Source organism: Mustela putorius, unplaced genomic scaffold, assembly GCF_011764305.1.
Source record: "Mustela putorius furo isolate JIRA1106 unplaced genomic scaffold, ASM1176430v1.1 tig00003871_pilon_pilon_pilon, whole genome shotgun sequence".
NCBI classification, from domain to species: Eukaryota; Metazoa; Chordata; class Mammalia; order Carnivora; family Mustelidae; genus Mustela; species Mustela putorius.
Window position 1 is genome coordinate 1,764,059 of NW_025422023.1, and position 15,399 is coordinate 1,779,457.

General features: G+C 35.1%; 1 protein-coding gene across 2 annotated transcripts in view; it reads left to right on the plus strand.

The window, feature by feature from the left end:
- Positions 1 to 15,399, plus strand: part of GRID2 (glutamate ionotropic receptor delta type subunit 2) — a 1,483,500-nt gene that overhangs the window by 886,695 nt on the left and 581,406 nt on the right. For both annotated transcript variants that reach the window (XM_004756063.3, XM_004756062.2), the window contains exon 5: positions 9,272 to 9,325. In XM_004756063.3, the coding sequence (XP_004756120.1) occupies positions 9,272 to 9,325 (54 nt within the window). The remainder of the gene's footprint in view (positions 1 to 9,271; positions 9,326 to 15,399) is intronic.

Sequence of the window (15,399 nt, forward strand, 5' to 3'; positions counted from 1 at the left end):
TTAAAAAAAAATAAAAAAAATTTAAAAAAATTAAAAAGAAATAAAAATAAAAAGAAGATGGGTATTAAGACTCACTAAAAGAAAAATTTTCTTTTACCACTTCAAGGTAAAGGTCATGGAGCAGAATGGAAGATAAGACTGCCTTCATTTCTCAAAATTTTCTATGGTTCATAACCTTTCAAAAGTGCACAGTAGATAAAAATAAGTTATACACTGGAGTTTAAATACATAAAGCAACCGTTTGTATCATATATTGTTATACAATATTCAGTTTAACTGTAGTTATTTTAATTCTGAAAAAAAGCGAAACAGTTTCTGAAACCTGATGGAGAAGGCTGTGAAAACATTATGTAGAAAAATTGTTTACTAATGGGGGCTTAAGTGGTTAGGAGAAGAATGAATGAAACAAGATGGGATTGGGAGGGAGACAAACCATAAGTGACTCTTAATCTCACAAAACAAACTGAGGGTTGCTGGGGGGAGGGGGTTTGGGAGAAGGGGGTGGGATTATGGACATTGGGGAGGGTATGTGCTTTGGTGAGTGCTGTGAAGTGTGTAAACCTGGCGATTCACAGACCTGTACCCCTGGGGATAAAAATATGTTTATAAAAAATAAAAAAATTTAAAAAAAAGAAAGAAAAATTGTTTACTAGTTATTGATTCTGGATTCCACACCCAACTTAATGATTTGGGTGAGTTGCTTCAGTTTCTTCTCATGTAAGGTGGACAATGAATGTGGTGCTTACATCATAAGGATATAGTAGACATTAAATAAATTACTGTATATGTATAAGCACTTGGTGCCCAGCACATAATAGTCACTGAATAAATATTAGCTTTTATTATTATAAATATACTATAAACAGCATTTAATAAACTTTTACTGAATTGAATAAATATACTCATAGTCATTTATGAGTAGTGTCGAAAATACTGCAATAACCTGAGTAAAGGGAAAGAAAGTTAACAAAGGAAAGAGGTTAGCAAATGAGTTCTGACAATGTTCCAAGTGTTTTAGATACATTCATCTGTGTAAACCTTACTACCTCTGAAAAGAGCAATATTCCTATAATCAGGAAAGTGAGACTCAAAGTAAGTAATATATTGACTATCAATAAGGAAATCTGGCATTTGAACTCAAGTCCAGTTTTTCAAATTTTATGTTTTTCCTAATATCACAAAACCTCCAAACTCTGAGGCTTTGACTTTGGAAATTTTGAATATGATAATTCTATACTTCATTACCACATAAGTAATCAAGAGCTCTTCATTGGCAAAAATGTGAGTTGAGTCATTTTCTTGTTATTTATTTATTTTTTAATGATGAATTCCCATCCAGTGACTTCCTTTCAAACAAGTTTATCAAATGGTTTAGTCAAAGGTGAGGTAGGGATATCCACAGATACATAAACATGAGTTAGGACTATATAGTTAGTTGTCCTTTTTTCCACAAACAGCATTTAGTGAAAATTTGCCTTGTGCCTGGCAAAAATTTTATTGAGACTCTATTATATATCATTTATTTTTCTGAGGGTATAGACCAATGATCAAAATGAAATTCTTAGGGTTGTGAAGTTTATGTTCCTAGTGCACGGAAAGAGGCAGTGAATCGTGTGTGTGTGTGTGTGTATCTGTGTGTCTGTGTGTGTGTGTGTGTGTGTCTGCTTCATGTGGGATAATGCATGGGGGGATTATCAGAAGTGGGTGATTACAGAAGTCATGCCTGATGAAGTGATGTTTATGCCGAGTCCCACATGCAATGCCCAGGGCTGTGTCGCTGTGTGCATCTGTCCTTCTGGTGAAGAGCAGTTCAGGAAGCAGGGTAAAGGCCAAAGCAGGACTGTGCTGGAGAACCAGCAAGAAAGCCAGTCAGGCTAATGAGGAGGGAATAAGGGGAATATAAAACACAACACAGCTGGGGCGCCTGGGTGGCTCAGTGGGTTAAGCCTCTGCCTTCGGCTCAGGTCATGATCCCAGGGTCCTGGGATCGAGTCCCGCATCGGGCTCTCTGCTCAGCGGGGAGCCTGCTTCCTCCTCTCTCTGCCTACTTGTGATCTCTGTCTGTCCAATGAATAAATAAAATATTAAAAAAATAATAAAAACACAACACAGCTCTCACAGTCAGTTACATAACTCAACATGATTTAATTAAATTAACAAACCTGGGTACAGGTTTGCTCAAAGTGCTAGATGAGCACGACCTTGGGGATAATACTTCTTGGTGTTAGGGAGATGAGAGTTGAGAAAGGATTTGACATTTATTTCAGTCTGAGTTTTGAGAAACACTTGTCAAGGAGAGAAGATAGAGAATAGATCAAAAGGAATGAAGAAAAAAAAAGAGCAAAGCATGAAGTTCACGGTGGTGAAAAGCTTGTATGTTGTATTTTGATGTGATCAATGGACTTCTCTATAAGAAGCATTTTCCCCTTTTATTTGCTTCAAGATAACAAGAAAGTCTTATTTCATAAATACCAGCAATTAAGAGCCAATGTGCCCCGAAATCATCATCATTAAACGGAGATCAAATCCAAGTAAGAACTTGCATTTATTTGTTTGCCAATTATACTTAGGAAGTAATTTACTCTGTCAAGAACCACTTAGCTATTAAAAAATGAAGAAAATCAAAAAAATATTTTAATGTAACATTAATTCCCTCGTTGTACTGAAGGTTAACATTTTAGAACATGGCATGAGAAAGGAATAACGGTTTCTGAACAACCACTACTTTTCCTAATTGTTTTGGGGAAAGTACTCTTCAATCACCACAGCAGAACATCTAAATGAAGCCCAATGCAACCAAAACTTCAGAAAGAATTAAAGCAGTTAAACCGTGGTCCCCTGCCCTGGAAATGATTGTTAGAACCTTACTTGTATCCTCATTGGTCAAAGTATTGAAATCATAAATTCACTTTTGGTAGTTGTTCAATCTCTCTTCAGTAATTTAGGACACAGGAAGGTGGGTCTGTGTGATAGGATGAACACAGATTCTCTATTGTGTGTGTGTGTTAGTGCCCATCTTTCCACATTAAGAAGCAGAGCAGGTAGTATACTTTTGGCCAAATCTCAGCGGTGGCTTATTTCCATCTCCCAGGGGGTGTGGGAAGACCCAACTGCACAGCAGTAACAATAATTCTAGCATATCCGTTTATGAAATAACTTTGGCAGTAATGGCAAGAGGATTTGGATGAAAGTGTATTTGTGGTCTTCCAGCTGGAAGATCAGAGCAGAGATTCTAAAGCAAAAGGCACAGAGTGGGATGGCAGATAGTAGCTGCTTGGATAAGAACAGAAGAGAGTTGCGGACCCATGCTGAGCTCAAGGGGAAATGCAAACAAGACAGTCATTTCAGAATATCCCCGTGTTGCCCAGTATCAGCTCTCGAGGGCTTACTCATGCCATCTGCTGGATATATTTGGGATTTTAAAATGAAATCGACACAATACTCCAGGGTCTCCCTGGACTGTGGCTTTGGCGATTCTAGTGAAAAGAAAAATGAAAAACAACCCATCTTTAAAAAAAAAAAAAAAAAGCAATGGAAATGAACTCCAGGTTGACTGTACCTTAAGAAGTTTTGTATTTTCACTTCGCATTTTGAAGCACTGGAGTATCTAATGGAATTTCTACTAGCAGAACTTTGTGGTTGTGCAGTTTTGTCATATATGACATTTGGGACACTGGAGGGAGGGTTTGGCCTGTAAATCCACTGATCTTCTAAGAATCTACTATATGCTATAAACTTTATACATGATATATTTCCTTTTTATACTTTATTGGAGAGTATAATGATTGCGTTTCTTTTGTTTAATTACAAAGGGGGTAAAAATGTTAAAAAGAGAAAAGAACAAGTATCATTATTTGGCCAAAACTACTACATATGCATTTGAATTTTACATAAAATATGGTAATTCAAGATTTGTTCCTGTATTTCTAATTGTTTTATGGAAAATGTCCTCTGTTAGTCACTCTTTCTGTAGGATTATTTTAAGGCCATGATTTTAAAATTAGAAAATTCCTTGTGGGGTTTCAATAAAATTTTAGAACTTTTAGAAATATGTGACTAAATTAACATTTCCCCAAAGTACTAATCCCATAGGATTTATAATGGAGAAAATTGGTCTCCCCATGAGTCAGATCAATTTGGAATATGTCAATTCCAAATATCTCCTCCTGGAATTCCATAAAGCATATTCATTAAAATGGAAGAGTTGGTGTTTATTGAGAATCTACTATTGTTGGTTGCATTTGAGCTTCACTATGATTTTATTACGTAGGCAATGGTGTTAATCCTAGTTACAAATGAGGAAACTGAGGTTTATAGGGTTGGTAATTTCCTCAAAGTCACACTGAAAGAAAACAGAGGCATTGACTCTTACTTTAGAGCTCACACTCATAGGTCTGAAGCCATATGTCCCCCAATATTATTCATATTAATATGAATTTTATGTTAATTACTTTCAATATTGATATTAACCTGCTTAATTCTTTGGGGAGTGATGCAGTAGTGACATCTATTAATTTGGTTAACCTAGCATTTCTAAATCTACTTGCTACCAAATGTTTATGAATTTTAGTGGAGGTAGTATCTCACAGAATATAGTTCTAGAAACAGAGATATAAGCTATAGTCTTACGATAGATGAGGAGCCAGGAGGGGAAGAGCTCTTTAATATTTCTCTGGCCGCTTGTTCCAGCGTAACTGTTGGTGTCCTTCCCCAAGCATGTTTCCACCTGGCGATTTGGAATAGACAGGAATAGGAAGTAAACACCTGAAATCCTCACTGCTGCAGGTGTACAGAGTGCTGGAACGCTTTGTATGAACGTGTAATATTTAGTGCCTCCTGCAAAGGGAACAAGTTTAATTTAGTTAAGCCACAAGGTTGAGTGAAAAACAGCATGTTGCTGTTATTGTTTAGTCAATTAAATTGTCCTCTGTGCTCGTAGGAACTGTTCCACATTTATTACCAGTGAGATACATGCTCTGGCAATTTCTTTGCTTCCGATTGTCTTATATTTAGCACATCTGAAGATTTAAGAACAAATGATGGAAGACATGGTGATAAATTGTCAGGCTTTTCTAAAGATTCAGAAGTTCTAAAGTTCCTGCCAGTGACAGATGGTCTGTCCTTACTCATCGCTTGTCTTTCTGACAGGGCTTGATTTTTTCCCCCTTTTTTTTGCTCAATTCCTTTAAAATAAGCTCAACTTCTTGGGAGGCAGGGTAGTCTCATTTGTTATAACTATGTGCTTTGTATCAGAGTCGAAGCAACTCTATATGAACATACCCCATGCTCCTTTACATGACTAATATACACATGCCTAGTGATAAGAGAGAAGCATGGGGTAAGAAGGAGAGGAGGAGCAGATTAGGAAGGAAAATCCATATTTCCTTTCTGTTATTTTGAATACCAAACATACAGGAGTCCCCATTGGATGGTATTTTTCTTGCTGACTTGCCCAAGTATAATGCTGACTGAATAGCTCCAGCATAATATGATCTTTCAAGGAGTGTTTCTTATTGTTATGGTAATAAATTTTTAAATTAATTTTTAGGATCTTCAATACTTCATAGCAATCTAAAATTTCTTGAAATTTTGGATTAAGAAATACAATTAGTGTTTACTAACTTGCTAGACAATTATAAGAATCCTCGGAATGAGAACACACAATTCTAATAATGAGCTCAGATGTAAAATAGGGTCCTGGTGAAAAAAAAAAACAATCAATTGCTTAATCTATTTCATTGGCTTCAGATATGTTTACTGCTGAAAAAGGAGATGAGATACTTAGGTAAGGAAGATGGGGAAAGGAAAAAATTTTCCCTCCTTGTGTTCTAATGTAACTGTGAAAATAAATATAAAGGTTTAAAAAATTCTAGGATATCTACAATCACTTCTTAATCTTTTATCCAGAATTCAGTCCTTCACATTAGTAATGCTGCTAGTCTGATACAGCGTTACTGAGACTGAGGTATATCAGGTGAAAAGGGACTGATATTACTAAAAAAATAGAAAAATTGTCAGATGATTTGATTTTGCTTTACAATATCTAGGTGCCTTTTGTTATCCACACAAATTGCTGTGAATTTTTTTTATTTAAATATGTTTCTCCTAAGAATATTCATTATGTGTTAGCTCAGTGTGATAATATGCAGAAAGCATAAACCACATTATCGCTCCATCTTTTCTTTTAACTTGGTTGTAATTTTACTTTTCTGAAGGGGATGCATATATATGCAAAGTCACATGCTATATGCTAGTATAGGTATAGTAATACATTTTATTTTTATCTGTACAGTATATCTGTTCTAGTCATTTAAGTGAAAGAACTCAAAGCCTACCAGGTTTCCAAAGTCTAGGTTGTTGAAGTGCCTGTCATCTTTTATGCCCCTTTGTAAATGCTCCTTCCATTTCCAGATATCAGTTACCATTTTAATTAGTAGCTTTTTCATATCACTTACTTTTAGTGACACTCAATTATTAAAAAAATCAGATAACTCATGCCAGCTCATTGTTTATGCATAAAGATGTTAACATAAAGCTAAGGAAAGTATATTCCTCCTCAGATGATGAATGGAAGCATTAACATTTTGTGTACAACATACCAATAAAAAAGCTTCAGAGTTTCTTTATAACAGGGTGCCACCTTACTACATGGATTTGAGTTGTGTACACCTATTTTGGTATGTAATAAAAGGGACAGACATATCTACCTTTTCCTTCTTGAGTGCCTTTCTGGCATAATTTGTTTTCCTTTCCCAAAGAATACTGGGCTCATGAAAAAAGGCCTGAATATTTGACATTTGTGAAAAGGCCACCAAATATTGCATGGTTTGGAAACCATGCCTTTATAAAATCACGGGATTTAAAATTACTCTAATGAGCTATTTATTAAAATTTATTAAGGTTAGAAAAATGTGCATAGCTAAGATTAATAAAAATGCATTACATTAGATAAAATAGGCTAAATTACTCTAACAAGGAGACCCAAAATGTAATGTGTCAAGAGGTTTATTTCTGGGTTAGCACAGTACCACATCAGGCAGTAGTAGAACAGGGTCTGTTCCAAGAATTTAAGCTGTTGTAGTAAATGATTTATTTCCTTATCTGCAGTAATGTGCTAATAATCTCTTTCCTTGTTTCAAATTCATACTATGAAATGGCTTGTGTATCCATACTCATGAGTGAAATTAAAAACAGGAGTGAAAGAAGATAATCTCTCTGCTGACCCTAAGCAAAGGAGGGTGGTAGAATTAATAGAACCATGGCCTTAGACGAGATACTCACCTTTCTCCTCTATGGAAATATGAGACTGAGCCTGGACTTCTACGCTGTGCCATGCTTTTGCCTGAAAGTTTGTTTCAGGTCAAAGTGTGAAAAATGAATAGGAAAATGGTCCAAACAAATTATCAGTAAGTTACCACTGCAACCTTTATCTTCTACCTCTTTCATAAGTGCTGTTGTACAAGACAGCTTCTCATTTAAAAAGGTCCGCAGGTTAATGAAGGGTTCTAAGAGCCCAGATGTTGCCTAATCTGTCCAAATGGTATAGATTATCGGCATGAAGGCAATTTAAGCTAAACTGAGCCATCTCCTCACTCTACTGCTGATGTTGTTTCAGTAGGTTCTTTCAATCTATATTTTGGCTTTCATTTCTCTTTGACTTCTAGCTATTACCGTATTTTGGTCATTTTTTTTTTTTTAAGTCACGGGCTTTTTAAAAAAAATATGTCACTCTATTTAACTGGAAAACTATTTTCTTCATATCAGAATTTCTGGTTTGTATTTCTTTAAATTCTAAGAGCCCTTGCTTATTTTCGAACACTTTTTTTTTAACACTTTTTATTGCTAATAAATTAGTGATTGATTTGTCTAAGATGATTAAAGAAATATAATCATAAAATTAGAAATAAGTGCTGGCCTTAATGGCGTAAAGTGATTTCTAAAACTGAAAACTGCCAAAGTCATATTTTCTACATTATTTTGCATATAAATGGAAAATATATGTATTTTTAAAAATGATGATAATAATGATGTTAATTAAAAATAAATAACAACTTCACTTATATGGTGATGTATTATCTATATACTTCAATAAATTCATAGGGACAGATGTGATACGTATTGAAATAGTACAAAATTTATACCAAAATTAAAACAAAAATACTGGAAGTAACTACATCCTTTCAGAAAATATTGAATCATACAAGAAATATATTTCCAGTTGGAATTCTCATGATTCAGTGCATCTTTCAACAGTCATTTCTCAGTTGGAAGAAGAATAACCAACAAAACAATCACAGTATTATAACAACTCCTTGATAGTTATTAGAAAGAATCTTCATTTAAAACCCGATCTGTGGGCATTATTGCTGAAAATATGAGAATAATCTTTTATAAAACAGTGTCACCTGTTATAGGCCTGTATGCCCCACAGCATGAATCATAAAAACATACCTTAAAATATGTATAAGATTGGATAGAATGGAAAGTAATACAAAAGCTACCTCTACCTTACTGTGCCCCCCCCATGCCCACACACACTCCATACACACACACGTGTGTGTGACCAAGCTTACAGTTTTTAGCCCAAGCCAAGAATCATTTAGAATCCATTTATTCAAAGTTAGTCAAGATTGCGACCTATATATTGTTTGTTTTTCCTTTTGCATAAATTTTGTTTATGTAATTAGCAGCTAAAAGCTACTGAAGTTATCCACCCACAACTTAATGTTAATATAATCTTTATTGCTTTTAGTTTTTACATTCAGACAACTTTACAATTGGATCTCCTTAGAGAACACAGTACAAAGTATTTCAGAACACAGAGCAGTTTGCTTTAAGAAAATAGCAAGCATTTACATAAGGAAATAGCAGAAGATAAGAATGTTAGAGCCAGACTGTAGAAATAGAATAGAAAGCCATCAAACTTTACTTGAAATAGGAAATGTGATTTGAACTACCAGTTAAATCACTGTGTGGTATTATTTATTTTTTTAGTTGAAACCTATTTTTCTAGGCTTGTGATGAATTTTATTTTCAAACTTAATTAGCAAGTCTACAGTGCATCCGCACGTTGAACACAAAAGCTTCTGTGGTGTTCGGCTAACAGTTTTACATCTTTAATTTAATAACAAAGATCTTTCTAACACGTGATATGGGTTTTGTTTTTGTTTTCGTTTTTTGTTTTTCTCTGCCATTTGCAAGTATATTCATTTGGTTTGGTTTGGTTTTCACTATTAATGCTGACTGATAGCTGGTTTGTTTTCTGTTCTAGGTTGTGGAGACTAATTTGGTTGCTTTTGACTGTCACTGGATCATTATAAATGAGGTAACACCAACTAAACCTTATTGTCAACTCTGGGTCCTGTTTTCATACAGTGAATCACAGCATTTCCTATGGCCTCGGAATCCTAAGAGGAAATAGAACACAAAGTAAACTTTGAGCTTCCTGACTGGATGCTAACTAAAAATAGAATAAGGAGTTTTAAAAAATTATAAATGGCTTTGTATGAATAAGATAAATGGAGATCATCTTCCCACTGAGTATCTTTTAGTCTTTTCCGCTGGCATACGCTGACTGCTTCGGGAAATCATCTTTATACAAAGTACAGTTCTTCTTTGTAAGCAAAGTGAATTCCTCCCAGTGGAGTACTTGTGTTCCATTTATATTTTAATGTTGTTTCTAGAACTTTTATATCCACCCCCCTTACACAAGGATTAAATAGTTCAGCATATGAATATGAATAAAAAATAGATATTTTTTTCTTTTCATGATGAAATACAACTATTTTAAAATCTACCAAGTTGTCAAATGCCTTATGAAAGTTTATTGATTTTTGTAAAAAAACAATACAAAGATTAAGGATACATTACAACATAAGAACTCTGTGAGATAAATCGTTCCTTTGGCACCTACCAATAGGAATTGGAAAGGATAATGAGCAGATCAGTCATGGACAAATAATGAGATCACATGAATTTATCCTCAACAAGAGCTGGTATTCACGTCATACCTATTACTTATGAATAAAAAGAATGCACTGTTTATCTGTTAGCTGTGTTACTATGGATATGTAATATAATCACCCTGTGTCATTTGCACAGTAAGTATATTTACTTTATAAGCTCATTATAAAAATTAAGTGAGATTTTATCTCACACTCTTAACATATGCTGACAAATGACACTCAAAAATGGTAATACAGTAATGATTATATTACACTAAAGTCCACAGACCGGTTTCCCACATGTTAATGTGTTGAATACTAAACATTATTCTATGAAACAATAAGGTAATGAGGTTCATGGAGGGTAAATGATTTTACACAGAAAAATAAAAATAATTCAAAGTTTCAAGTTGTGTCTTCTACACATTGGTAGAATTTTGGCACCATTCTTTTTTTTTTTTAACAATAATTAACATATTATATCATATTAGTTTTAGGTATATAACACAAAGATTATATAAAAATGAATTTATATATGTATATATAAATTTATATATATAAACATATACACATATATACACATACACTTAAAATGACTACCACAATTAGTTATCGCATATTACCATACAAAGCTAATCTTTTTTTCTTGTGAAGAGAACATTTAAGATATGCTCTCATAGCAGCTTTCAAATATGTGATATGATTTTACTGACTATAGTCACATGCTATATGTCTCCATGAATTATTTATTTTAAAACTAGAAGTTTGTATTACTTTTCCTTTAAAAAAAATATTTATTTGAGAGAGAGACAGAAATAGTACAGGGAGAATGAGTGGGGAGGAGAGAGAGAAGCAGGTTTCTCACTGAGCAGGGAGCCTGACACAGGGCTCAATCCCAGGACCCTGGGATCATGACCCGAACCACAGGCAGACGCTAACCAACAGAGCCAGCCATGCACCCCTGAAGTTTGTATTTCTTAATTCCCATTGCCCATTACCCCATCCTAATCCTTTTCTCCTTTGGCTCCCACCAATATGTTCTCTGTATCTATTAGTTTTACTCAGTTTTGTTTTTTCATTTGTTTTTTATTTTTAAGATTTCACATGTAAGTGAAGTCATAAGGTATTTGTCTTTCTCTGAGTTATTTCATTTAGTGTAATACCCTTATGGTTTATTTATGTTGTTGAGAATGCAAGATTTCATTCTCTTTTAAAGCTGAGTAGAATTCCATTCTGTATGTGTGTGTCTCTGTGTGTGTATGTGTCCATTTATCCATTGATGGACACTTGGGTTGCTTCTATATTATGATTACTGTAAGTAATGCTGTAATAAAATGGGGGGGTGCTTATATCTTTTGAAATTAGTGTTTTTGTTTTCTTTTAATAAATATCCAAAAATGGAATTGCTGGATCACATGGTATTTTTTTTTTTTAATTTTTTGAGGAAACAACATACTGTTTTTCATAGGGGCTGTACCAATATATATTCCTACCAACACTGCACAAAAGTTCCCTTTGCTCCATATCCTCCCGATTCTTATTATTTCTTATCTTTTTGATAATATCCATTCTAAATGTGTGAGGTGAACTGAGGTGATTTTGATTTGCCTTTCATTGATAATTAGTGATATGGAGCATCTTTTCGTGTGCTTGTTGGCCATCTTTATGTCTACTGTGGAAAAAAGTTTGTTTAGATCCTCTGCCCATTTTCAGATTGGTTTTTTGGAATTGAGATGTTCAAGTTCTCTATATATTTATATTTAAATATAATTTATATAATAATATATATAATAATAAACATAATTATATATATGTAAGATTCATGTATTTATTTTTGTGGGGAAGCACGAGTAGGGGGAGGAGCATAGGGAGAGTATCTTCAAGCAGACTCCTCACTGAGTGCAGAGACTGGCAACAGGATTCCATCTCATGCCCAGGAGATCATGACCTGAGCTGAAAACAAGAGTCCAACACTTAACTGACTGAGCCACACAGGTGTCCCTCTTTACATATTTTGGCTATTAACCCTTTATTAGATATATGATTTTCAAATACCTCCTCCCATTCAAAAGGTTGCTTTTTTATTTTGTTGATGGTTTCCTTCACTGTGCAGAAGTTTTGTTTGTTTTGTTTTGTTTTGTTTTTGTTTTTAGTTCGAAGTAGTCCTAACTTCTTAGTTTTTTTATTTTGTTGCCCTAGTCTTGGAGTCAAATCCAAAGTCCTGGCCAAGACTTATATACCTGAAAGCTTTCCACCCTTTTTTCCCTCCCTTCCCCGGACGAGCCCCAGGCCTGCCTCTCCAATTTCTCATATCAGAGAGATCATATGGTAATTGCTTTCTCTGATTGACTTATTTCACTTAACATAATACCCTCTAATTCCATCCATATCATTGCAAATGGCAAAATTTCAGTTTTTTGATGGCTCCGGTAGTTTCCTTTGTATATATAAATGAAACAAGATGGAACTAGGGAGGGAGAAAAACCGTAAGAGACTCAATCTCAGAAAACAAACTGACAGCTGCCAGGGGGTTTGTGGGGAGGGATAAGGTGGTCGGGCTATGGACATTGGAGAGGGTATGTGCTATGGTGAGGGCTGTGAATGGTGTAAGACTGATGATTCACAGACCTGTTGGGGCAAATAATACATTATATGCTAATAAAATAAAAATAAAAACAAAAACAAAAACAAAAAAGAATATAGGTAGTTTCTAAGCTGAAAGATAGAGGTATGGGGCTCATTATTTCCCTCTACTTTTGTATATTTTCAAAATTTTATAATAAACATTTTTTCTTAAGTAGTTTTAAAAAATTGAAAAAAAAATAAAAGCTTTCCAACTTGTTTTCTTAGAGGATCTTAATGGTTTTAGGTCTTACATTCAAATCTTTAACCCATTTTAAGTTAATTCTTGTGCATGGTATAAGACTCTAATTTCATTCTTTTGTATGGCTGTCCGATTTTCCCAACACCATTTATTTTGGACTGTCTTGTCTGTTGGATAGTCTTGGCTAGTTGTTCTAAATTAACTCACTGACCATAAATACCTGGGTTTCTTTCTGGGCTATCTAATGTGTTCCTCTGATTTATGTGTCTGTTGTTATGCAAGTACCACATTGTTTTAACTACTGTTGCTTTGGAATATAGTTTGAAATTGGAAAGTATGATGTCTTCAAGTTTGTTCTTCTTCTTCAAGGTTGTTTTGGCTATTCAGGATCCTTTGTGTTTCCATACAAAATTTTAGGACTGTTTGTTCTATTTATGTGAAAATGCCATTGGGATTTTGATAGGGATTGCAAGGATTTTATAGATTGCCTTGGGTAATATGGACATTTTAATAATATTAATTCTTCCAGTACATCAGCATAAAATACATTTTCACTTAGTTGTGCTTCTTCAATTTATGTTTTCCATATCTTATAGTTTGGAGTATACAGGTCTTTCACTTCCACAGTTAAATTTGTTTCTTGATATTTCCTTCTTTTTAAGCAGTTGTGAGTGGGACTATTTTCTTAATTTCTCCTTCTGTTTTTGCATCAACCCATAGATTTTGGTATGTTACAGTTCCATTTTCATTTGTTCATTCCCTTATATGTAATAAGTTCTTTTTCTCTGTTTTTTTAAGGTTCTCTTATTAGCTTTATGTTTTGAAATTTAATTATAAGTTGTCTTGGTGTGTCTGTCTTTGGGTTCCTCTTCTTTTTTGACTTTCCGGACTAATTGGATCTGAATGTCTATTTCCTGCCCCAGGTTAGGGAATTTTTCAGCCATTATTTCCTCAAATAAGTTTTTTTGTCCCTTTCTCACTCCTTCTCCTTTTGGGTCTTCTCTGATGCAAATTTGTTCAGTTTGATTTTATTTTATAGGTTCCTTAAGTTATCTTTAGTTTTTGATTAGTTTTCTTTTTGCTGCTCTGACTGCATGAGTTCTACTGCCTTATCTTCAGGATAAATGATCATTTCCTCTTTTTTATCTAGTGTGCTGTTGAAGCTTTCCAGTGTATTCTTCAGTTGAATTATTGTGTTCTTCAGCTCTATGACTTCTGTTGGTATTTTCTTATATTTTTTATCTCTCTTTGAAGTTCTCAGTTTTTATTTATCTTCTCCTGAGTTTGGTGAGCATCTTTATGACCATCACCTTGAACTCTTTATCAAGTAAATGAAATATCTCTGTTTCATTAAGTTTTTTTTTTTTCTGGGGTTTTGTGATATTCTTTTGTTTGGAATATATTCCTCTGTTTCTTCATTTTGCTTGACCATGCTTATTACTATGTATTGTATAGCTTTCTCTCCCAGTCTTGCATGAGTGGATTTGTGTAGAAGATGAACTGTCATTCAACCCTGCCCTAGCTCTTAGTTGCCTGTGAAACCTTTGTGATTGTCTAAGCAACCTGATTTATTCTTCATCAGTCCCAGTTGGTTGAAGTTGTGCCAAACTCTGCCACTGTTTCAAAGGGAGGGATCCAAATTAGCACCTAGTTTCATGCTTATTCGGTGCCAGATGCTCAGGCACCACTTTTTAAAGGATGAAAATACATACAGTTCTGTAGGACCACAATTGTAAGCCCTGCTGGCATCCAGACCAGTCCATGTAGAGGGGCTCCCTTGCTGACAGCTGTAAAATTTGGGGTTTCAGACAAATGTATAAGCTCCTTTCTTGAAGGTACTGACAAGCTGTAGTGAAGCAAGGGCACAAAGATGGCAACATCTGGCCCATGTAGCCTCTGGGTATGTGGCAATCCTGAAACCTGCCTTTCTGACTGACGTTCCAGGACAAGTAAAATAGGCTTTCTTCACAGGAAGATGTAGGTGTTTCAGTCTATTCTCTGTGCTATGACCTGGGGATGGTAACCTGCCAAGAACTGTCTCTCTGATTGTTTCAATCCCATGGGGCCCAGGAATGCAACACCCCCTGGACCTCAGAGCCAACTGCTCAGAGGGTGTCTCGTGTGTGGACTATGTGTATTTGCTGATTTTAACAGGACCACAGGTTAATGTGAGGGTAAGGCATGCCTGCCGGCTTTAGTGGGACCACAGGAGAGTGAAGGGCTGAGACACCTGACAGCACTAGCAAGGAAAAGTGACATTGCAAAAATGGTGGCCACCAGCACCTTCATCTCCAGAGAGAGGCCAACAGGCCCCTGCCCTTCTGGCAGATGCATTAAGATTAGCAAATGAATTTCTTTCAAATATACTCTAGATGATTTTCAAACTGCTGCTTTTGCACTTGGTCCTGAGGTGAATGAGTCTGTGTGTACAGCCTTTAAAAAATGGAAACTCAGTTCCCTACAGCTCTTTGGGGCTCCTAGATGTAAGCCCCATTGGTTTCCAAAGCCAGACACTTTGGGGGCTTATCTCTCCATTGTAGGTCCTAAGAATTGGGATGCCTGAGATGGAGCATAGACCCCTTGCTTCTCAGAGACAAGCTCTGTATTTGTGAGATTCCTCTCAACTGTGTG